A 25,986-nucleotide genomic window follows, 5' to 3' on the forward strand; every position below is an offset into this window, starting at 1 on the left:
CTAGCTATCTTGCTAGCTATCTGTTCGCTATCTATTAGCTATCTATTAGCTGGCTGGATTTCAATCTATTTAGCTATATATTAGCTATATAGCTACCTAGCTGGCTAGATATCTGGCAAGCTATCTGTTGGCTATCTATTAGCTATCTACTAGCTGGCTAGCTAGCTTTCTCTCTATTTAGCTTTCTATTGGCTATATGGATATCTAGGTGGCTATCAATTTGGCTAGCTATCTGTTCGCTATCTGCTAGCTGGCTGGCTGGCTTTCTATCTACTTAGCTATCTATTAGCTATATAGCTATCTGGGTGACATTCCAAGAAATGCTTGACAATGCAGTCCATCCATCCATAGCTGGCTAGCTATCTGTTCGCTATATATTGGCAATCTACTAACTGGCTAGCTGGTTTTCTATCTATTTAGCTATATCTTAGCTATATATATCTATCTAGCTGGATAGATATCTGGCTAGCCATCTGTTGGCTATCTATTGGCTATCTACTAGCTGGCTAGCTAGCTTTCTCTCTATGATTCTGATTCTGGTAACGCGTTCGGAAGGAGAGTTCTGGTTGCAATTATGATATCTCTTGGCTATCTATTAGCTATCTACTAGCTGGCTAGCTATCTTTCTCTCTAGCTTTCTATTGGCTATATGGATATCTAGGTGGCTAGCTATCTGTTGGCTATCTATTAGCTATCTACTAGCTGGCTGGCTTTCTATCTATTTGGCTATATGTTAGCTATATAGCTATCTGGGTGGCTGGCTATCTAGGTAGCTATCTATTAGCTGTCGATTAGCTAGCTAGCTAGCTTTCTAACTATTTGAGTTATTCCAGGTTGAGTGTACGCTGGCGTGTGTGGCTGTCGCTGCTCATCCATAGAAAAACTTATCCTGTGACTGTAAAGTGACCTTGTACTTATTTGTTTGGCTGAGTGCATGGAGGTGAAAAATCTGGCAGAGACTTCCGTTTCTCTCTCCTGACCTTGATTTTGAAATGATTGTTCCTACTCATATTTTAGCAACAAAACCCCCATTCACTCCCGCCCCGCTCTGCATATGGAATGCAGGTATTTTCGTTCGGAAGGAGAGTTCTGGTTGCGATTATGAACAACAAACCAGCTTAATCAAAGGACCGAGCACTGTAGGGAGTGGGGAGTAAACGAAGCTACGGTAGCCTGGAGCTAGCCAGATGTCCTCAACACGAGAACGGATACATGGCACGGGCGTGCCGCCCCCGGGCGATAAAATGCAATCACAATCCTCTGGACCCGAGCCCAAAATGGCTCAGAAAGCAGCCGCTTCAGTACATGGCAATGAGTCTCGCCTCTCAACCGGGACCCGACCTCGGGCTAGCGACTCGGTCACGCGAGAAGATGCTAAAAACTCTTGCTAATCGACGATAGGGTTCCCCACTATCAAATGTGTCCATCTGTTTGGTTCACTGGCAAATGCTAGGCTTGACAGGGCGCCATCTTGTTTTGTGCCCTACGCGGCTTCTCCCGCTTCGAGTGGAAAAATATTTGAAGAACAGATGAAGCCCCATGTGTTCCCCCCGGTTGGCACTTGAGGTGTGGTGGTCTTGGATTGGATTGGATGTACCATTATTCGTCTTGCAGTGGAGCAAAGTTATGAATGGAAAGAAAGAAGTAGAAAACACAATACAGGAACTGCTGGAAAGGCAGCCACTCTCGCGGCACCATCTTGAAGTAAAAAAAAACGATTAAATAACAAATAACATGACAACTCAAAGACACAGAGAGTCATTCATTCTTCAGCATTTGCTGCACCCACTTTGTGACATGAAGCAGTTCTAGATTGAAATGAATTATGAAGGCATCCGGGTCGATTTCTGACCCTGGTCACAAATGATGGCTGAAATGCCATTGGTTCAATGCTTCAATGAAAACACACATCGGGAAGCGGTACAATCGGGGAAAAGGAAGCTGGAAGATTTCATAAGAATTCCTTCACAAAATAGAATTCACATTAGTCTGATTTCAATATTTTTAGGCCAGCAGAGAAGGTCTTGCAGGCCCTGGTGGGCCCACCACTGGTGGTGAACTACTGTGTAGTGTAGTGCCCGTGACAAGCAAGATTGTCCCGTTTTTTTTTTTTTTTTGTTTTTTTGCTTGTAAAAAGTAAACAAGTCATTTGGAGTAGAATGAGTTGTTCGTTATCACAATGACATCATCTCATGATGTCATCATCGAAAACGCTTCCTGGCATACGTGCGTGACGTAGCGCTGGGTGGGCCACCAGGCGGAGGAAACGAACGTGGAGGCCACCGGCCGTGACCTTGGGCAGGTCAAAGGTCAAACATACGGGACCCATCTCCATCATCGACCTTCGTTGTCGTGACCCCTTTTTTTTCCTGTTTGATGTTTCGCGATATCTCACCATATAGGAGCAAAATTCTCTTGGATGCTAGTGTGAAAAGTTACCAACCGGGAGCTAGCGCCATTGTTTTTATGCACAAGACATAAATAAGTAATGTGTTCAATGACAAGACTGAGCACAGGCGTAGTGTTATTTATTTATTTTATAACCCAGAGTGGGAAATGTTATTTCTCGCCGTAAAAGGTGGAGAATAATCACTCTTTCGATGCAAATATGGTCTCTAAGAATTACAAAAACAGGCTAATTTAAAAGTACAGTGATCGCTCGGCTTACGAAGTTAATTGGTTCCCAGAAAGTGTGTGTAAGGCGAAAGGTTCTTCTGCCAAACATTTATTTCCTATAAGAAACCCAAAAGAGAGTTTCAACTTTGATAGTTCAAAGGCAGAGTGTAGACTGCAAGGTTAAAATATCCCATCAATCAGGCTCCACAAATAACCCGCACAAGCCATCTGTGCACTTGATGCAAAAAGCTATCAACCCAGCTACCTAAACAGAACACAATTGATGAGGAACTAGATAAAATGATGGCAGAGAAAGCACCTACAAGGGATCATTCCTCAAGATGATAAAAGAAGAAGGTTACGTTCCTCATCAAGTGTTTGCAGCGCATTTATTATACATAAAATAAGGTATATTTTGTGTAGTTTTTAGGCTTAGAAAATAAGAAAGTAGAAAATTATGTTTTACCTGGGAACGGATTACTCTCATTTTAATGGTTTCCTATGGGAACATAATTTTTGGGATACATACATTTCACCTTATACACTCTGTCTGGGAAGCAATTAAGTTCCTAAGCCAAGGTATCACTGTACATTGAATTCATGAACCTATAAGGACGTTTTTGTAATAGGTGTTTTTGTGTTATCGCGTGAGCTTTTCGCTCGGTGTAATCAGCGCTCCGTCTTGTAGTCCACAAACCCTGGAGACCGACAATCCCATTTGGTGTGCTTTTCCTGCGCCTATTGTTGCCGTTGCGTCTCGGTGGCCTCGCTAACATCCACTCGTTGTGAGGTCAAGACAATAGTTGCGTAGAGTGGCAAGTATCTGAACTACTTTGACCTGCCAGCACTTCCTGTTGCCGTTAACACCCCCCCCCCCCCCCAATCCCCTTCCACACAGTCGCTCTTTGACCTCCACTGCAAAGACTGTCAGCCTATTATGCTGGTACAAGGCAGAGACGCTTTGACAGGTCTCGGTTGAGAGCTACATTTTTTTTCTTAGGAGGAAAGTAACATACAATACAGACGGGGGGGGGCGGGGGGGGGGGGTTTTGCTGTTGCTCCGTTTGTCCTTGGCAGAAAAGAAAAAAAAAAGGTTTCAGATATCTCACATGGTTCCAAATTTTGGACATGTATTTTTTACCGTGTGTAAAATCGGGTAATGTTGCTAGTGTGCTGCATTCAAGCGCCGCATAGAAAATCGGCAATGTTTCTCCTCGGGCAAAGTTACAATTTATAAATCTATCTATCTATATCCATATCTATCTATCTATCTATCTATCTATCTATCTATCTATCTATCTATCTATCTATCTATCTATCTATCTATCTATCTATCCATCCATCTCTCGACCGACCGACCGAGCTAGCTAGCTATCTAGTTTACTAGCTAGCTAGTTATCTAGCTTACTAGCTAGCTATCCACAGTATCTATCTAGCGAGCTATCTAGCTAGCTAGCTAGCCATCTATCCACAGTAGCTAGCTAGGTAGCTCGCACTCTCTCTGTCTCTCTCTCTTTAATCAATTGCAAACATTTATGCTTTCCTCTTCAGAAATATTTGATTCATATTCATAAGTGGATGAGTAACAAGAAAGCATCTTCTCCCAATCTGAAGCCATTGTTTTGATTCTGGATCAAGGCAGTTTGTGAAGGAGTATCCTGGCGTGACGTCACAAACAAGGGGGCGGGACTTTGTGAATCTCCCCATCGAGCTCATTTTGTGGCAATTTTGGGACACTTGAGGTCATTTTTATTGGTGTTTTGCATTTGACTAAAAATATCAGCCTGTGTGTTTTGGCTATTTGAGATGCTATCAAAGGTTTTTCTGATGTCAGTTAGGAAATGAAAAAAATGCTGTCGGTTGTCCTTTCAGCGTGGTCCTTACATACAAGCAAGCTGGCCATGAAACGCGGCCTGTCAGTTTTTGTGAGTGAATTTCCCAGTTCCCTCATTTCCCAGATATATTATCCTCACCGCCTGCCTTCACTCTGCTTGCACCCCTTCAGCCACCCCCCTCACCCCCCCACGTCCCACATTGTTCTCCCGGATCAAGTTCACAGAGGTCGGGGCTGGAGAAGGGTAACGGGAGCCATGCTCCTGTGTCTCGGGGCAGGTTGAATAGGTCTTTGCGACCCCCCTCCTCCATCTAGCCTCCGTGAATAGGACGCAAATTCCTCTTCTTTTTTAGTCTTCTGGTTTCTCGTTTCCGCCGACCTGCCCTGCCGTCCAATAACTGGGCAAATTCTGCCATTGTTTCTGTTTATTTGATCATTCATCCATTTTCTCCTGTGCTTGTCCACGTCAGGCTTGCCAATCAATCACTGTCTTTTTAGAATAACATCCCAGCTGAAAGATGATGAGGATAGAAAATGTTTGCGGGCCAGAGAGCGACAAATTTGGATAAAATTGTTACTAAAGAACATCTCCTTACAATGAAATTTAACCCATGAAATTAAGACATTGCTTTTTCATTGCGGCTAACCAGAAAAATTTGAAGACAAATTTACAAAGTGTGCCAAAATCCGACTGGACCCTCCGGACGCTGCCCACCACCTTTTCCAGAGACTCCCCCCCAGGCATGCGCGACCGATCCATGCGCACCAAATCCAGCAGACATTTAAACAGCTTCTTCCTATGTCTTGGTCCTATGTGCCCCGTTCCTATAGCGCTGATGAAAAAAAATGTAGTCCCAACCATCTCTTATGCTTTCTACCTATTTGAGTTACTTCCAGGTTGAGTAAACGCTGGCGCGTGTGGCTGCCGCTGCTCACCCACAGTAAAACTTATCCTGTGACTGTAAAGGGACCTTGAGAGTTTTGAAAGGTGCTTATACATCAAATGTATTATTATTATTATTATTATTATTATTATTATTTTTATTATTATTATTATTGTTATTATTAATTTTTACCATTAGTAATTATTATTAATATTATTAAAAATTGTATTATTGTTATTATTATTATTGTTATTGTTATTGTTTTTATTATTATGATTATTATTGTTATTATTAATTTTTACCATTAGTAATTATTATTAATATTATTTAAAAAATATTTTTATTATTATTATTGTATTATTATTATTGTGATTATTATTATTATTATTATTATTATTATTATTATTATTATTATTACAGTGATATATTGGCTTACGAACTTAATTGGTTCCCAGACAGAGTGTATAAGGCGAAAAGTGTGTATCCCAAAAAATAATTTCCCATAGGAAACCATTAAAATGAGAATAATCCATTCCCAGGTAAAATAATAATAATAATAATCTACTTTATTTTCTAAGCCTTGAACTACACAAAATATACCTTATTTTATGTATAATAAATGTGCTATGGTATTATAATTAAATCAAAAAATAACTGTACTATATAATAAAGTCCTTTTATTGACCTTTGTGATGGTCATTGATGGCTTGATGGAATGGAGGGAATTATTATAAAGCGCAGTGTCAACAAGTGGCTTATTTTCAAACAATTTTCATATCCGGGGAAATGCTAGTTTTGTGCGCATCGAAAAATTCCAGACCACATCATTGGACACTCTTGTTGTTCTCGCTCACGTAGCGACGCGCTTACACACTCACAGAACGGCAAACCTGAACGCTGTGCGGGTCAAGCGAGAGCAGCTGTGTTAGCTACCGAGCATCTACTAGCTCAAACAGCGCTACTTGTTTTACGTTGCCAGGTCAAACTGCACCTACGACAAATCTCAAGGTTGGGGGGAGGGGGGGTTGCGCTAGTGTATTCGTGCATGTGCGCTAACATGCTCGCCCGTACACTTGCCGCCTATTCCTTAGCGCCGCTGACTCTGGTGGCCCGAACCGTAGCGTCTTGGCTTTGGCAGCCAGCAAGATTAATTTTTTTCTCCACGGTCCATCAGTCACCAGGCACAGGTTATTAGTGCGTGGATGAAGTGCACGCACGCACACACACACACACACACACACACACACACACACACACACACACACACACACGTACACAAACCCCCTTTTGCCCCCTCTGACTTCACTTTCCACCTTGTCCCCAAAGTTTACAAAGGTGGCCTTGATGCTGAGAGGCCATTTGTCAAAAGCTTCCATTTGGCTCCTTTTAACAAGGCTACCCGGGTTTTAGGATTACTCACACACACAAACACGCAAACACACACACACACACACACACGTACAATGAAACCTCGGTTTACGAACACCTTGGTTTACGAACTTTTCGGATTACGAACATTAAATTGATGAAAATTTTACCTTGGCATACGAACTATTATAAAATAATAGATATAATATATATAATAATAGATAGAAAACAGTGAAATTTGAACTCATTTCAACGTTGATAGTACAAAGGCGGAGTGTAGACTGCAAGGTTAAAATATCCCATCAATCAGGCTCCACAAACAACCCGCGCAAGCCATCTGTACACTTGATGTACACTTGATAAAGGTATTCTGATTCTGATGCAAAAAGCTATCAAGCCAGCTAAACAGAACACAATGGATGAGGAACAAGGTAAAATTATGGCAGAGAAAGCACCTCATCACGTGTTTAATGCTGATGAAAGCGGCCGCTCCATTCCATCAAGCTATCAACGACCATCACAAAGGTAAATAAAATGACTTTATTATACAGTACAGTTTATTTCTTTAATTATAATACCATAGCACATTTATTATGCATAAAATAAGGTATATTTTGTGTAGTTTTAAGGCTTACAAAATTAGAAAATTATGTTTTATGGGGACCTGAGAACGGATTATTCTCATTTTAATGGTTTCCTATGGGAAATTAATTTTTGGGATACACACTTTTCCGCCTTACACACTGTCTGGTAAGCAATTCAGTTCGTAAGCAGATGTATCACTGTACCCATATCGGACATCCTCATCCAAGTGAGTGTCAGCTGGTGCATCCCAGGAGATTTGTACAAACATGGTCCTCCTGATTGGTTGTGACAGGTTGATCAATTCGACCCCCACCCTTCTCTGACCTCAGGGTCTCGCCGACTTAAGAAGACCAACGCGATTGATCACTGATCCTGCATACACAAACACACACACATATGCACACGCACACTAGTCAGTAGCTCCCTTGTTAAGGCGATGGTGTCCGAAATTTTAAAGATGGCGGATCAAGGTAAGACAAAACCCCCACAATTCTGCCGTTAAGCATCACGCCAGATGAATGTTTTGAATGTTTTCTCTTTGATTGCTAAAGTTAACGTTTGAAAACTTTTTCTTCGACCGCTAATGCAAGCATTGGAAAGTGTTTACTTTTACTGCTAATGCTATAGCTTAAAAGCAGTTTCTTTGACCACTAACGCTAGCGTTTGAAAGTGTTTTCCTTGACCGCTAATGCTAGCGTTTGAAAGCGTTTTCTTTGACTGCTAATGCTAGCCTTTAAAAACGTTTTCTCTGACCATTCACGCTAGCATTAGAAAGTGTTTTCTTTGACCGCTAAGGCTAGCGTTTTAAAGTGTTTTGTTTGACCACTAATGCTGGCATTTAAAAGTGTTTTACTTAACAGCTAATGCTTGCGTTGAAAAGTGTTTTCTTTGTATCGCTAACGCTAGCGTTTAAAAGCGTTTTCTTTGACCGCTAATGCTATAGTTTAAATGTTTTCTTTGACCTATAAGGCTAGCGTTTGAAAGCGTTTTGTTTGACCGCTAATGCTAGCGTTTAAAAGCGTTTTCGTTGACCGTTAATGCCAGCGTTTAAAAGTGTTTTCTTTGACTGTTAATGCTAGCGTTTGAAAGTGTTTTCGTTTACTGCTACCGCTAGCGTTTGAAAGTGTTTTATTTCACCGTTAATGCTAGCATTTGAAAGTGTTTTTGTTGACTGCTAACGCTAGCGTTTGAAAATGTTGTCTTTGACCGTTAACGCTGGCGTTTAAAAGCCTTTTCTTTGACCGCTTATGCTCGCGTTTAAAAGCGTCTTCTTTTACCACTAACGCTAGCATTTAAAAGCGTTTTTTTTTTTTTTTTCGCTAGCGGCTAGACCTCGCAAGCTCGCCAATATGACCTGTCGTGTAACTATTATTAACTTGATTTTTAAATTCTTTACCTTCTCTAACTTTACAATGTCACGTCAACCATCCATTTTGTAATTTGCTTATCCTCGCGAGGGCGGCGGCCATTTTGTAACCAAAAAAAAATGACTTTTTGGTCCTTTTTTAATGATTATTAGCGTATTTATGATGATTTTCAATTACAATTCATCGTGGCCGGGCCACCTCATTTGGATAAAACAACCAGTTCCTCCGATACCAAACGTGAAGAGCTATTTTGGCCCGCCTCGGGACCCACAAAGAGGTTAACAGCGGAGTCGTGCCCCCCCCGAGAGCAACGGCGTCCTAATGATGGCCAACAGCTTAATTGAATATTGGCTAAATTGCTTGTGTCTGCATCACCTCCGCTGCGGGCTGATTGTTAACCCATTTCCAAGCGTTTGATTCCCCGGCGGATCATTAAATGTGCCTGTTACCACGGTTACCAGCCTTTGTGCTTGCGATGTTTTTTTTTTTTTTGTGTGTCGCAGCCAAATATTCCCCGTTTGATTTTTAGAAGCCTTTTCTTTATTTGTCTGTTACTTGGACTTTTTTTTCCGGTCTTCTTTGTCATTTTAAATCACACCATGTCCACAGACGCTACCGCTTTGTTTCCATGGCAACAAGCTCCAGATGGCATGTGTCAATAAGACATGGTAAAGCTCGAAATATTTGCACTCTTTGACATATAATTATGAAGCATATTTCTTCAACATTAGTACCGCTTTCATAATAAATGTAATAGTAACTTAAAATTAAACATTAATTTAGATAATTAAAATACTTTAATATTTTTAATAATAATTCTTTTGTATTATCACTCTGACATGTAATTATGAAGCGCTTTTTCATTTTTTAAAATAATAGTACTGCTTTAATCATAATTGTACTAATCATTTGAGTAATAAAGATGAATAGTAATTTAAATAATTAAAAAACTTTTTATATTATCACTCTGCCATAATTATGAACCATATTTTCATTTTTTTCAGCATTAGTCCTGCTTTCATAATAATAGTACTAATAATTGTAATAATAACTTAAAATTAAACATTAATTTAGATAATTAAAATACTTTAATATTTTTAATAATACTTTTGTATTATCACTCTGAGATGTAATTATGAACCATATTTTCATTTTTTAAATAATAGTACTGCTTTAATAATAATTGTACTAATAATTTGAATAATAACTTTAATTAACTAAAATTATATATATATATATTAATCTAAATAATTGAAATACTTTAATATTTTAATAATACGTTTGTATTATCACTCTGACATAATTATGCACCGTATTTTATTTTATTTTATTTTAAATAATAGTACCCATTTAATAATAATTGTACTAATCATTTTAATAATTTAAATAACAGCTGAAAATAAATAGTAATTTAAATAGTAAAAATACTTTTTTTTTAATAAGTGAAAATAATTATTAATTTGATTGCTAACTGACATCAGAAAAACGTTATTTAACCACATTATTTTTAATAATACTTTTGTAGTATCACTCTGACATATTATGAACCGTATTTTCATTTTTTTTAAATAATAGTGCTGCTGTAATTATAATTGTACTAATAATTGTATTAATTTAAATAATAACTTAAAATACATTTTAATTTATATCATTCACATACTTTAATATTTTTAATAATACTTTTGTATTATCACTCTGACATATAATTCTAAACCATATGTTATTTTTTTTTTAATAATCCCACTTTAAGAATAATTGTAATAATAATTTAACCTAAAATAATAAATAAAAAATTCAGAGAATAATTTAAAGTAATTGAATATTTTTAATAAGAATATTAATATACTAATAGTAAAGAATACTAATGTACGAATACTAATAATATATAAAATAGTACGATTTTGCTTCATAACTACATAACTGCAGTACCCGCACACACACACACACACACACTCAAACAGCAGTGGTTATACGACACAATCTGTGTCGATGCTGCGCATGGGGCCATCTCCCCTGTAAGTGACTGCGATGCCGTTAATCTTGTTTGGGGGGGTCACAAACTCCCTTCCACGGAAGGTACATTTCACATGCCGACGTCTGACAACAGGGGGCCATTGTGGCGGCGGCGGCGGCGCCCTGCTCTGCATTCAGTCAAGGACCTTTAGCTCCAAACCCTCCCCGAACATCGAGCCCCCACCACCGGATCCACAGCTCATGTCAGGCCTTTACGTTTCATCTCCCGCATGAATGCCTTTAGAAAGCGCTAAAACCGCACTCCTTGTGTGTGTGTGTTTTTATTCAGAATATTAAAGGACAACCGACACCTCCGGACAAGTGGCGTCCATAATTTGTAAAATGACTTCAAATGACTTCTACTGAGCGCATTTGACAAAGATTCCAGCGCATATCGCTATTTTTTACCTTTTAAGGCTCACGCTGAATATTCAGAAAGTCTTGTTTTCGAGTTGATGACGATGCCTGACGTGACGTCACGGAGGGAACACCCCTGACTGAGAAAGCGACACACAATGCATTTTGGGTAATTTGTTTGGTCTGAAAACACCGTGTTGATGGCGATATTAGAAGGAAAACGACATACATAACGTGATGGTGAATCATTGTGTGTTGCACCAAGACTACTATTTGATACTAGTTGACACAAATTCCCAACAGACAAATCAGCCCATTTCCAACGGAGCTTGGGCGCCATCTTGTGCATTTTCTGGGACGCTACAGTAGGACTTCAATGACGGCTCGAATTGATCCGGAAGGACTTCTTTAATCGACTCCAAACATTTATGCTTTCCTCTTCAGAACTATTTGAATCATATAAATAACTGGATGAGTTACAAGAAAGCATCTTCTCCCAATCTGAACTCTCTGAAGCTGTTGTTTTGATTCTGGAGCAAGGCAGTTTGTGAAGGAGTATCCTGGCGTGATGTCACGAACAAGTGGGCGGGACTTTCTGAATCTCATTGTTGGGGCAATTCGCTATACGAACATCTTTCTGTTTCATTTTGCATCATTTTGTTTTTCTTCCTGACACGTCATATCCTGCCCGCCTTTACATGACGTCACATCCATATAAAGTTTCCGCCATATTTTGGTCAAAATTTGGCCTCGTCGCGACTACTCAGCCAAATGTTCTGCCGGCGTGTGGCGCGTGTAGCCGATCAAGCGCGCCAGCTTAGCTCCCATTCACGTCTTTCCAAGATTCTTCCCGCCCGCCACAGCAGCGGTTGCCATCTTTCCTTCGCAGAAGCGCTTAGAGTCCTCCCGGTAATCCGATAAACTTCCATTAGCTTTGATTTGTGTGATTAGTTCTAATTAATCAGCGGAGTCCGTGGCCTCCGTCACCTCCTCGCCTTTAATTTTTAACCTTGTTTCTCGGCTCGCCGCTAAGCGACTCGGAAACGTTAGCTTCCGAGCTGCCTTTTGTCTCGCGGCGCACACACGCTGCTTCCTAGCTTGACATGCTTGTTTTTGTTGCAATTCCAACACGTCTTAATACAGTGATACCTCGGTTTACGAATCCCTTGGCTTACGAACTTTTCGGTTTACGAACTTTACATGTATGCAAATTTGACCTTGGCATACGAACTATTTTTCGGGATACACACGGAGCTGCGACAATGAGTTATGTGTCGTTCGCGAATGTACCCGTTCGAACAAGAAAATGGCAGCCGGCTTGTTTTGGTCCTCTATTCCGTCGGTTAAAGCCACGTGATTGGTCAAGAACGCAACAGTGAGGGGCGGGGGAGGTTAAACTTGAAAGAGACAGGCAGACGACAGAGTGAGGAAATGGATAGAAAACAGTGAAATTTTGACTTTGATAGTTCAAAGGCAGAGTGTAGACTGCAAGGTTAAAATTTCCATCAATCAGGCTCTAAGTTCAATTTGAAATGAAAAGATATACAACCCAGAGCTCCTTGAAACAATTCATGCAAAAAGCTATCCATTCCATCAAGCCATCAACGACCATCACAAAGGTAAATAAAACAACTTTATTATACTGTACTTTATTTATTTACTTATAATACCATAGCACATTTGTTATACATAAAATAAGGTTTATTTTGTGTAATTTTAAGGCTTAGAAAATTAGAAAGAAAGACAAAAAATATGTTTTATGGGGACCTGGGAACGGATGATTCTCATTTTAATGGTTTCCTATGGGAAATTAATTTTTAGGATACACACATTTCGCCTTACACGCTCTGTTTGGGAATCAATTAAGTTTGTAAGCCAAGATCCAACTGTAATTGAGGACATTCTTTTAAAATTTCGGAGCCACTTTGCGATAGTGCCGTCTTTTTGAGTTTATCCGTTTGAACCCCTTCCCCGTGCTGCAAGTATTGATCAGCCATGTGTCCCATCCTTCTTTGTCACGGAACTTATTAATGGCGTCCGAGCTCTCGTTTCCGCTCGTGCTTAAGCGATTCATCAACCAATCACTTCATATATGGCGTCTTCATCTTGGTTTATGTTTATTTATTTATTTATTTATTTATGTATCTAGCTGGCTAGCTCCCTGGATACTTAGCTAGCCAGCAACCTTGCTAGCTAGATATCTATTTAGCTATCTGGCTCGCTAGCTAGATAGTTAGCTATCTATTTGCTCTCTATTAACTAGCTAGCTAGTTTTGTATCTATTTGAGTTACTTTATCCTGCGACTGTACACCAGAAAATACTCTAAAATAAAAGTAGTTCCACACACTACTTTTATTCTGTACTAGAGGAAATACGTCACTGTTTTTTGCACGCTTTACATGCGATAAAGTATTCCAAACATTTCCGATACGAATGTGACACAACACAAAAGACATATAGCTTTTCTAGCTATCTATCTATCTATCTATCTATCTATCTATCTATCTATCTATCTATCTATCTATCTATCTATCTATCTATCTATCTATCTATCTATCTATCAGCTAAATAGCTATCTAGCTAATTTGTATCAGATAATAAGGAGACAGAATTAGCTTAATACAACTAGCTATCTAGGTAGCTATCTATTAGCTAGCTAGCTTGTTATCTATTTGATTGACTTCCGGGTTGAGTGAACGCCGGCGCATGTGGCTGCCGCTGCTCACCCACAGAAAATCTTAACCTGTGACTGTAAAGTATCCTTGTGGAAGAGAAAAAACATTGTCAGAGGTCTGACCAGCGCTTAATCTTCAATGATTTAAAAACACGCTGGCATGCCAACATTTTTTAAGATAGCGTACGCCTCGTGAAAGGGAAAAAAACTTTTGTCAGAGGTCTGACCAGCGCTTTATCTGTACCCACCGCAAGAAAAACCACCCCAATTTCTCATGGACCCATTCGAGCCCGATCAAACGTATTGACAACATCTTAGTTGGGGCAGTCAATTGAAAGAATAATGGAGTCCATGACGTCATGACGTCTTCTGCAGAGATCCACTTGTGGTGTGTTGCTTCCATGTAGGTTCTCGCCCTCCACCTCCTCCACCTTCTCGTAGTCTTGCATGATGATCATCTATCTTCCTTAGCCTTCTTGTCAGCCCTCGATTGCCATTCCCGCTATTGTGATAAATGAAGTCTCCATTTATCAACTCCCTCTCGTCTACGTCTCCTGCAATATTCGTCGAACCGCTGCACACTTTCAGTGGGTTCACCATTTTCCATCCATCCGTCCATGCTTTCTTCCATCCATCCATTTATGCATCCATCCACCCATCCGTCCATGCATACCAGACAAAAACCCATCCATCCACCCATCCATTTATCCGTCCATCTTTCCATGCATCCATCCGTCCATTGTTTATCCATCCATCCTCCTTCCATCCATTCATCTATCCATTCATCCATCCACTTCCCATCAAGCATCCATCCTTTCTTCCATCCATCCATACTAGACCCAAACCCAACCCCACCCAAAACCCATCCATTTATCCATCCATCTTTCCATCCATCCATTCATCTATGCATTCATCCATCCACTTCCCATCAACCCCCATCCGTCCTTTCTTCCATCCATCCATTTATGCACCCACCCATCCATCCATACTAGACCCAACCCCACCCAAAACCCATCCATTTATCCATCCATCTTTCCATCCATCAATCATGTATCTATCTAATCCTGCATCCATCCATTTATCCATCCATCCACCCATCCATTTATCCATCTTTCCATCCATCCATCCATCCGTCATTTATCCATCCAATCCTCCATCTATCCATCTATCCATCCACCCATGTATCCATTCATCTTTCCATCCATGCATTCATCATTTATCCATTCAATCTTCCATCCATCCATCTACCCAAACCCATCCGTCCATCCATCCATCCATTGATCCGTTTATCCATCCATCCATCATTTATCTATCCAATCCTCCACCCATCCATTTATCCATCCATCTTTCCATTCAACCATCCATCATTTATCCATCCAATCCTCCATTTACCTAAACCAATTCCGTCCGTCCATTCATCCATCCATACAAGATCCAAACCCAACACCAATCAAAACCCATCCTTCCATGCATCCATCCACGCGTCCATTTATCCATCCATCATTTATCCGTTCATCCATCTGTCTACCCAAACCCATCTGTGCATCCATTCATCCATCCATCCATAGCAGGTCCAATCCCAACCCCAATCAAAATCCATCCATCCATCCATCCATCCATCCATCCATCCACATTTATCATTCGCCCACACGGAGGTTCCCTTTGTGTCTGCCGGGGAAGACACGGCTCGTCACCCCGAAGCTCCCGGGCACCCTCTGATCCAAGCCGCCGGAGGGTGTGGCCCGGCTGCTGTCAACCAATCCGCTGAGTTTGTGGCTTGACGAGAGCCTCCCCGCCGTTGCGATATTCCCGCTTTATTTGTGGGAATGCTCTGCCGAAAAGGTCCATTTGCTTGCGATCGCGTGTGGGACGAGTATTTTCCGCCACGTAACGATGGCTCGACAACGTCTCGGGCGTTTGCCGCGTTGATCTTGACGGCGGCGCTCTCCTCTGCGTTTGCCTCTTTGCAGGTCTCCGTGGTTCAACGGCTGGGGCTTCAATCTGCCTCGGGGTCAGTCTCTGCTGGATAAATGGAACCTTGTTCCAGAAGGTATCGACATCCTGATGACCCACGGACCTCCGCTGGGTGAGTCCAATTAACCAATCGGACCACCTCCCCACCCATTCCGCTTGACAAAACCGCATGTCATGGATTCCTTAGCTATTAGCTATCTATTCGCTGGCTATTTGCGACCTATTTGCAAGCTATGAGCTACCTATTTGCTAGCTATTAGCTATCTATTCTCTGGCAATTAGCTATTAGCTACCTATTTGCGAGCTATTACCTATGTATTCGCTATTCATTCGCTAGCTATTCGATATCTATTTGTTAGCTATTAGCTACCTATTTGCGAGCTATTACCCATGTATTCGCTATTCATTCGCTAGCTATTAGATATCTATTTGTTAGCTATTAGCTACCTATTCGCTAGCTATTAGCTATCTATTTGCTAGCTATGAGCTACCTATTTGCTAGCTATTAGCTACCTATTTGCTAGCTATTAGCTATCCATTCGCTAGCTATTAGCTATCTATTCGCTAGCTATTTGTGACCTATTCGCTCCCTATTAGCTACCTATTCATTAGCTATTAGCTATCTATTCGCTAGCTGTTTGGGACCTATTCACTAACTACTAGCTACCTATTTGCGAGCTATTATCTATGTATTCGCTAGCTATTAGCGACCTATTTACTAGCTATTAGCCTATTCGCTACCTTTTCGCTACCTGTTCGCTACCTATTGGCAACATATTCACTAGCTATTAGCTACCTATTCGCTACCTATTCGCTAGATATTAGCTATCTATTCGCTAGCTCATAGCTATCTATTCGCTAGCTATTAGCTACCTATTAGCTAGCTATTAGCTAGCCCATAGTTATCTATTCGCTAGCTATTAGCTACCTATTCGCTCCATATTAGCTACCTATTCGCTAGCTATTATCTATATATTCGCTAGCTAGCTACCTAGCTTGCTATCTATTTGAGTTACTTCCGGGTTGAGTGACCGCTGGCGCGTGTGGCTGCCGCTGCTCACCCGCAGGAAAAAACATATCCTGTGACTGTAAAGTGGCCTTGAGAGTTTTAAAAGGCGCTTAGAACTGAAATGTATTATTATTATTATTATTATTATAATTTGTACCTCATTGGATGTGAAGCAAAAGTAGCGCCGATGCGAAAACAGTAGCAGCGCAGCGAAGCTTGAAACACACTTCCCGATTCAATATTTGTGTTTGACTTTATGAAAGGAACAAACACGCATTGTTGATTTTATCACCACAGACTGATTGTGTTTTTTTTTCTTCTCTGGGTGTTTACCCCCACCCACCCCCACCTTTTTTTCTTTTTGTGTTCTCCATCTGGTTTTATTGAGTGATTTCCTTCCCCCCTCGCCTGTGGGTTTGATTGCGTGGAAAAAACTCCATTTTGGAACACCTTGACAAATGCCACAAACAAGCAATCATTGAAAGGCATTTAGAAGAAAAAAAACACCATGTTTTCCATTTTTAATTAATCGACTACCATTCATAAATTCATTCAGGATTGAATTGAAAATATGACAGAGCGTCATTGCTGATTTTTTTTTTTTACTTGCAGGGGGTGCGATAAAGCAGTGGTCAGACCTCTGGCAATGTTTTTTCACTTCCACAAGGGAGCAGCATTTGCCTTTTGTCCATGTAATAATAATAATCATCATCATCATCATCAATAATAATAATAATAAGCGTGTGGCTGCCGCTGCTCACCGGCAGAAAAACTTATCCTGTGACTGTAAAGGGACCTTGAGAGATTTGCGCATAGAAATTAAATGTATTTTTATTATAATATTTATTGTATTGTATTTTGTACAGCTGCCCCCATTTCAAGCTCATATAACTCCCGACCCATATAATTTAGGAATTAACTCCTTTTTTTCTGATGAAAGAAGACAGTCTCAGGTTTTTAACACTACTGAATGTTTATGTCGTCCTAAAACCCAAAAAAAGAATCCAAAATTGCATTAATATTTATTTATATTATTTATGTTTATATCAGGTTTCCGAGATTGGGTCCCGAAGGAGCTGCAGAGGGTTGGCTGTGTGGAGCTTCTCAACACGGTGCAGAAAAGGGTGCGACCCAAACTCCACGCCTTTGGAGGCATACATGAAGGTAAGATGGCGCCGGGGGATGAATTTAATGTATTTTGCCGGTGTATAAGGCGCACTGGAGAAAAAGACGCACCCATGAATGGTGTATTTTCCAACTTTTTCTATATACAGTGATACTTTGGTTTACGAACTTAATTGGTTCCCAGAAAGTGTGTGTCAGGCAAAAAGTGTGTATTACAAACATTCATTTCTCATAGGAAACCATTAAAATGAGAATAATCCGTTCCCGGGTGCCCATAAAAGATGATTTTCTACTAAATCAGCCTTAAAACTACACAAAATAGATCTTGTTTTACGTATAACAAATGTGATATTGTATTGTAATGAAAGAAATAAACTGTACTGTATAATCAAGTCGTTTTATTTACCTTTGTGATGGTCGTTGATGTAGTTGTTTCCTCTTGATGACATTCGAGTGAAGTTGCCGTGCTTTTTCGGCGATAATACCCTCACTCTTACTGTCCCCTGCTTGCTGCTTTTTGTTAATCCAAATCAACAGACATTTTTTCTACCTCTTCTATTGCTCGAGACCGTTGCTTAGACAACACAGAAATACCCTTAGCCACTCGTAGCAATGGTCGATTTAGCGTACCTGTACTGGGATGCTAAATCACACAAACGCACACAATAAAAAAAGGGATTATAATTGATTAAAATAATGGGCGAGTACAATTTCAGAGAATTAAAAAAAAAAGAAAAAATCAATAATAATAATACTAATAATAATAATACATTTCATTTCAAAGCGCCTTTCAAAACTCTCAAGGTCACTTTACGGTCACAGGATCAGTTTTTCTGTGGGCGGGCAGCGACACGCGCCAGCGTTCACTCAACCCGAAAGTAACTCAAATAGATGGAAAGCTAGCTAATATATAGCTAATAGCTAACCAGATAGATAGATAGCTAATAGCTAACCAGATAGCTAATATATAGCCAGCGAGACAGATAGCTAGGTAGCTAGCTAGGTAGCCAGCCAGATAGCAAATAGCTAGCAGCCAGCTAGCCAGCTATATAGGCTTAACACTAGCCTGTGGTGGGGTCTTTTTCGGTTCCATAATAGCAAAAGTACTCCACTTGATAGCAAACCACGTCTGCACTCAAAGGGGGGTGTGGAAAACTAGTCCGCCAGTCACCGTTGCGCTGTGTGGTTTGGTCCATCTGCCGAAAACTAGTCCGTATGCCAAGATTATATTCTTGCGAATGTAATGTTCGGAAGTTTGTGAGCTAAAGCGTTCGTAAGCTGTACGATATTAATTGAATATCATTGATTAGGCGTCCCTTTTAGTGACCACAGTCCTTGAAAACAGTTTTGATGGAGAATAAGAAGTGATCATATTTCAAAGTTTCATGCTGTTATGTGCTTAGTCAACATGTGTGACTCAAATACACAATTGAAGCACAGACAACCTGGGGTCAATCTGAGGTCAACATATACAGCTTGTTAAGGTGTCATCTTCATCTCGGTAGATCTGGCCTTGGACAGAATTTCGGACTTGGGAAACTCCGTTATCACCGAAGCAATTTACGACTTGAAAGTCCTTGACAGGAAGAGCTCATTGGGTTGTGTTTTTCCTGTTTCAGGCTACGGCATCATGACGGACGGTTACACGACGTTCATCAACGCGTCCACTTGCACCGTCAGTTTCCAGCCCACCAACCCTCCCATCGTGTTCGATCTGCCCAACCCTTCCGGTTCTTGAGACTTCAGCAAAGTGGGGGAGGGGCTTTTTTGGGGGGGGAGGGGAATTTGAAAATATTTTTTTTTTACTACAAATATGTAAATTAAAAAAAAAGAAAAGAAAAGAAAGAATGTGTCTTTGCAAACTCTTGTTCCTCTCCAAGATGTTGAGAATGTTTGGAGATGTATTGATTGATTTAAAGGAGAATATCGGTGTTCTTATTATCTGTATTATTATTATTATTATTATTATTATTTTTAGCTAGCTACTGTGTCTATTAGCTATATAGCTTGCTAGCTATTAGCTATCTATTCGCTAGCTATTGCTATCTATTAGCTATCTATTCGCTAGCTATTAGCTATCTATTCGCTTGCTATTAGCTATCTCTCGGCTAGCTATTAGCTATATATTCGCTAGCTTTTGGCTATCTATTCGTTAGCTATTGGCTATCTATTCGCTAGCTATTGGCTATCTATTCGTTAGCTATTGGCTATCTATTCGCTAGCTATTAGATATCTATTCGCTAGCTTTTAGATATCTATTTGTTAGCTAATAGCTATCCATTTGCTAGCTATTAGCTATTGGCTATCTATTTGCTAGCTATTAGCTATCTATTTGCTAGCTAATAGCTAGCTAGCTATTAGCGACCTATTCGCTAGCTATTAGCTACCTATTTGCTAGCTATTAGCTATTAGCTATCCATTCGCTAGCTATTCCTTAGCTATTAGCCATCTATTCTCTAGGTATTAGCTATCTATTCGCTAGCTAACTTGCTATCTATTTGAGTTACTTCTGGGTTGAGTGAAAGCTGGCGCGTGTGGCCGCCGCTGCTCACCCAGCGAAAAACTTATCCTGTGACTGTAAAGTGACCTTGAGAGTTTTGAAAGGCGCTTACAAATGAAATGTATTATTATTATCATTATTGATTTGTTATTTTATTTTATTTTTTTCTGAAATTGTACTCGCCCATTATTTTCATCAATTATAATCCCTTTTTTTTATTGTCGTCCTGCAGATTTGACTTTTCATCTCAGAGCGGCAATTTCAGGTAACATCCGAGTTACGACCGGCGCGATTTACGACCACCCGTACTTACGACCACGATTGCCAGATCTTTTTTTTTTTCCTCCACCTTGCACCGTAACACGTACTACAACCAGTAAACAGTTTTGTCAGCCATTTTGAATGGATTTCGACTTACGACCGTTTGACTTACGACCGTTTTGTCGGAACTGAACCCGGTCGTAACTCGGATGTTACCTGTAATTGTAATAATAATTTTAGTAATTTAAATAATAACTTCAAATACATTTTAATTTAAGTCATTAACATACTTGAATATTTTTAATAATACTTTTATATTATCACTATGAAATATCATAATGAACCATATTTTCATTTTTTTTAAATAATAATACCGCTTTAATAATAATTGTATTGTAATTTAAATAACTTAAAATAAATATTTAAATAATGAAAATACTTTTTTATTTTTAATAATACATTTACATGATCACTCTGACATAATTTTGAACTGTATTTGTACCTCTTTAATAATAATTGTACGAATCATTTTCATAATTTTTAAGAATACCTTGAAATAAATATTAATTTATTATAATTATATATAATTAGATAATTGTAATAATTTAAATAATAACTTAAATTAAATATTAAATTAACTAATTAAATACTTTAATTTTTATTATATATTATTTATTATCAATTATTAACCGTATTTTTTTTTTTAAAATAATAGTTCTGCTTCCATACTAATTGTACTAATAATTGGAATAATTTTTTCCAATAACGCGGAATTTTCCTGTAGTTGCTTTTTATCCCGGAAGGACAAAAAATAAATGTAGGTAAGTGGGAACACCGCTATTCTCCTTTGTTTGTTTTTTTTGGGGTGGGGGGCGGGGGGGTTGCTTTTTGTGATGAAACAATCTTGCTCTTGCGAAATATTGTTCAGATCTTGTAAGATAAACGATGCTTTGTGAATTTGTACAATTTCTTTGTTTTGGTTTGCCTTGACCAGAAAATGGATGCCATCTGTTTAACTGTCGTATCCTCCATTTTGTGTTTTTCTGTTTTCTTTTTTTTCTCATCAGTTGCGCTTTTTTTATTGGCTGACAGGGACGCTGCCTTAAACTAGCTTTAATGTTCTTAGCTAGAGCTCCACTCGTTCTCTCTGCGTGAGCAGAGAGAAGAAAAAAAAGAAAGAAAAAGTCCTTATTTATTATCCAACTCTCCCGCTAGACAACACCGAAAGCAATTGAATTACAGCCCAAACGTTTTTTATTATCATATATATATATATATATATATATATATATATATATATATATATATATATATATATATATTCCATCCTGTTCAATGATACCCGTTTTAATTCGGAAAGTTTATGTATTTAAAAAAATATATATATATATATAAATATATATTCATGTTGTAAAATTTCTGTACTAAAACTTGTGTTTAATGGAAGGGGGGGGGGGGTCTTCATTGATAGCCCCCACCCACACTCATTTTATTCATTTTCGATGACAGATATAGTCCAAATTTGGAAATCATAATCCATCAGGTGCTTTTTTTTTTTTTTTTTTAAACCCCGGCAACGCGCCTGCCTAAACATGCTTAAAGGACAACCGACACCTCCCGACAAGTTGCGTCCATAATTTGTAAAATGACTTCAAATGACTTTTACTGAGCGTATTTTAATAAAATTCCACCGCATATTAAAGCTATATTTGACCTTTTAAGACTCGCGCTGAATATTCAGGAAGTCTTGTTTTTTAGTTGGTGACGATTCCAGACGTGACGTCACGGAAGGAACGCTCCTGACCGAGAAAGCGACACACAATGCATTTTGGGTACTTTGTTTGGTCTGAAAACTTCGTGTTAATCCGTGTTGATGACGAAATTAGAAGGAAAACATAAATAATACAATGGTGAATCGTTGTGTGTTGCACCAAGACTACTATTTGATACTTGTTGACACAAATTCCTAGCAGACAAATCAGCCCATTTCCAACGGAGCTTGCGCGCCATCTTGTGCATTTTCTGGGACGCTACATTGCTGTCATTGACGGCTCGACTTGATATGCGAGGACTCCTTTAATTGATTGCAAACATGTATGCTTTCCTCTTCAGAACTATTTGAATCATATTCATAACTGGATGAGTAACAAGAAAGCATCATCTCCGAATCTGAAGCCATTGTTTTGATTCTCGAACAAGGCAAGATGTCCTGACGTGACATCATGAACAAGGGGGCGGGACATTCTGAAACTCGCCATTTCCGACGTCATTTTGAAGTAGTTTTGGGACACTTGAAGTCATTTTTATTGGTGTTTTGCATTTGACTAAAAATATCAGCCTGCGTGTTTTGGGTATTTTACATGCTATAAATCGTTTTTTCTGATGTCATTTAGGAAACAAAAAATGGTGTCGATTGTCCATTTTTTTTGTTTCCTAACTGACATCAGGAAAAAAAAAAAGTTTTATAGCACCTAAAATACCCAAAACATGCAGTGTGATATTTTGAGTCAAATGCAAAACAACAATAAAAATGACTTCCAAGTGTCCCAAAACTGCCACAAAATGAGCTCGGGAACTGGGGCAGATTCAGAAAGTCCCGCCCCCTTGTTCGTGATGTCACGTCAGGATACTCCTTCACAAACTGCCTTGCTCCAGAATCAAAACAATGGCTTCAGAGAGTTCAGATTGGGAGAAGATGATTTTTTGTTACACATCCAGTTATGAATATGATTCAAATAGTTCAACTAGTATCAAATAGTAGTCTTGGTGCAACACGCAACGATTCACCATGGCGTTATTGATGTCGTTTTCCTTCTAATTTAGCCATTAACACAGCGTTTTCAGATGAAAAAAAAGTACCGCAAAATGCATTGTGTGTTGCTTTCTAGAGTGAGGGCCGTTCCCTTCGTGACGTCACTTAGGGCATCGTCATCAACTCAAAAACAAGACTTCCGGAATATTCAGTGTGAGTCTTAAAAGGTAAAATATAGCTAGCTATATGCTATGGAATTTTTATCAAATGCGCTCAGTAGATGTCATTTGAAGTCATTTTACAAATTATGGACACAAGTTGTCCGAAGGTGTCAGTTATCCTTTAAGTTGTCCAATCAAGTGTCAAAAAAATGTTATTTTTTTGCGTGTTTTATTGTTTTATTTTTTCTATTTTTGCACTGTGTGTAAATGCAATCTTGCTAGCACAAAAAAAAAACAATGTTGCCAATTGTAGTTTTGACTTTGCTGCTGTAAATGCTCTCTTTGTGCTCTCTTTTCACCTCCTTTCGCTGTCTTTTTCTCTGATTGTATCAACAATGTTAGTCTTCTCTCTTTTTTTCGGTTCGTTGTGATATATTTAGCTGCCTTTATATGCAAATAAAATTGCAGATTTTTTTACTTAAGGTACCATCTGGATTTTTAATGAGACGCAGCTTTTCTTGCACGTGGCGCCAATGCGGTGTTGGCGTCATAAAAATCGCTAACAAGAAAGATTTCAAAATGGCGTTCGATTTGGTTTGAATATTTTTGGGTTGGATTGGATTAAATTCGCCTTTATTAGTCTTAGTGGATAAATGTACATATCACAGCAGCAAAGTAATGAAAGGGAAGGAAGAAGTAGAAAAACAAAATACAGGAGCTGCTGTCAAGGCAGTCACTCGCGCGGCGCCATCTTGAAGTCAAAACAACAACAAAAAAAACGAAATAACAAATCATGGCTGCCTCTGCTCACCCAGACAAATAAATTACGTGACTGTAAAGTGTCCTTGAGAGTTTTGAAAGGCGCTTATACACACAGTATGTACTGTGTGTATTTATTTATTTATGTTAGTTTTAGGACACTTGAAGTCATTTTTATTGTTGTTTTGCATTTGACTCAAAGTATCAGCCTGCGTGTTTTGGCTACTTTAGATGCTATAAAACGTTTTTCTGATGTCACTTGGGAAACAAGTGTCCTTTAAGCTGCTAACAGTCAGATGGAAGTTCATCTTCTGTCAGTAGAAGGCAGAGGTGAAAAGACGCCACCCGTCACGTGGTCGGCTGACTGCTCCAAAACACTGTGAAGTGCGTGCCAAGTCCAACAGGTGGAGTGTGTCGGTCAGTCGGTCGGTCAGTCGGTCGAGGAAGGCCTCTGACTGCTTGTGAGCGCCAGAGCGGCTTTGCCTCACTGGGCTTCGGTCCGAAAGACTGGCGCCAAATGACCGTTTCACAGGAATTCCTCAGGATTAAATGCAAAAGCCTGCACGGATACTCTTTCACTGTGAGATCTGGCCAGCTTTACTATCATAAGCGGCTGCTTTGTGTACTACTTGAGCCCATGTGGATCCAGTTGCCATTAATGAGATGGAGGAATGGACGCTTTACAGAAAAGACCCTTGTTGGAAACAGTGGAACTCAAACCAACAAGGGTCGAACTTTTATGTGCTCATTTTCCATCTATCTATCTATCTATCTATCTATCTATCTATCTATCTATCTATCTATCTATCTATCTATCTATCTATCTATCTATCTATCTATCTATCTATCTATCTATCTATCTATCTATCTATCTATCTATCTATCTATCTATCTATCCATCCATCCATCCATCCATCTATCTATCTATCTATCTATCTATCTATCCATCCATCCATCTATCTATCTATCTATCTATCTATTTATCTATATAATAGATAGATAGTAGATAGAGTATCTAACTATCGATACATATATATATATATATATATATATACACAATATATAGTATTTATACAGTATATATATACTATAAAGTATATATATACTATATAGTATAAAGTATATATATATATACAGTATCTCGCGTCGTTCATGGCCAACAGCCATATAGTCAATAAAGCTATTTCATTCCCGTTCGTATATAAAGGTATGCGGAATGTAACGTTTCTTTTTTTATAGAAAATGACTGTGGAATACAAAAGAAGAGAATCAGGGAAGCTTTTATTTGTACCCCAATGGGCTTGTTCAAGATTTACTGCGACAAACTGGATAAAAGAATCTCACGGGAACATCAAAATATCTCCGACGTTCACACGTTTACGACACGAGGCCGCCACAATAAAAGACTGAGAATGGGAGATTTTTTTTTTCCAGGATCAAACTGTCACTGTCATAAAACCTTATATGTGTCATTTTTATTTTAAGGAACATTTTTAGCATTCTCTTGTGATTGCTTTGGAAACCTGAGAGAAAAAAAATACACGAAAATGTATTCAAACCTCTCTCTCTCTCTCTCTCTCTCTCTCTCTCTCTCTATCTATATCTCTATATATATATCTCTCTCTCTCTCTCTCTCTCTCTCTCTCTATATATATATATATATATATATATATATAGGGGCATATATTTATATATATATATAACAAGAAAAAAAATCTGGAAAATGTATTTACATGTCAGATTAAA

At 39.1% G+C, this 25,986-nt stretch overlaps 1 protein-coding gene across 1 annotated transcript in view; it reads left to right on the forward strand.

The window, feature by feature from the left end:
* mpped2a (metallophosphoesterase domain containing 2a) overlaps positions 1–19,564 on the forward strand; it is a 49,356-nt gene extending 29,792 nt beyond the window's left edge. Inside the window, exons 5-7 of the mRNA XM_088991436.1 lie at positions 15,670–15,785; positions 17,733–17,846; positions 19,427–19,564. Coding sequence (XP_088847562.1) covers positions 15,670–15,785; positions 17,733–17,846; positions 19,427–19,545 — 349 coding nt within the window. The 3' untranslated portion in view covers positions 19,546–19,564. The remainder of the gene's footprint in view (positions 1–15,669; positions 15,786–17,732; positions 17,847–19,426) is intronic.
* The last annotated feature ends 6,422 nt before the right edge of the window (positions 19,565–25,986 follow it).

This window comes from Hippocampus bargibanti, linkage group LG03 (assembly GCF_051943395.1).
Source record: "Hippocampus bargibanti isolate YZ-2025 linkage group LG03, ASM5194339v1, whole genome shotgun sequence".
In the NCBI taxonomy this organism is placed as follows: Eukaryota; Metazoa; Chordata; class Actinopteri; order Syngnathiformes; family Syngnathidae; genus Hippocampus; species Hippocampus bargibanti.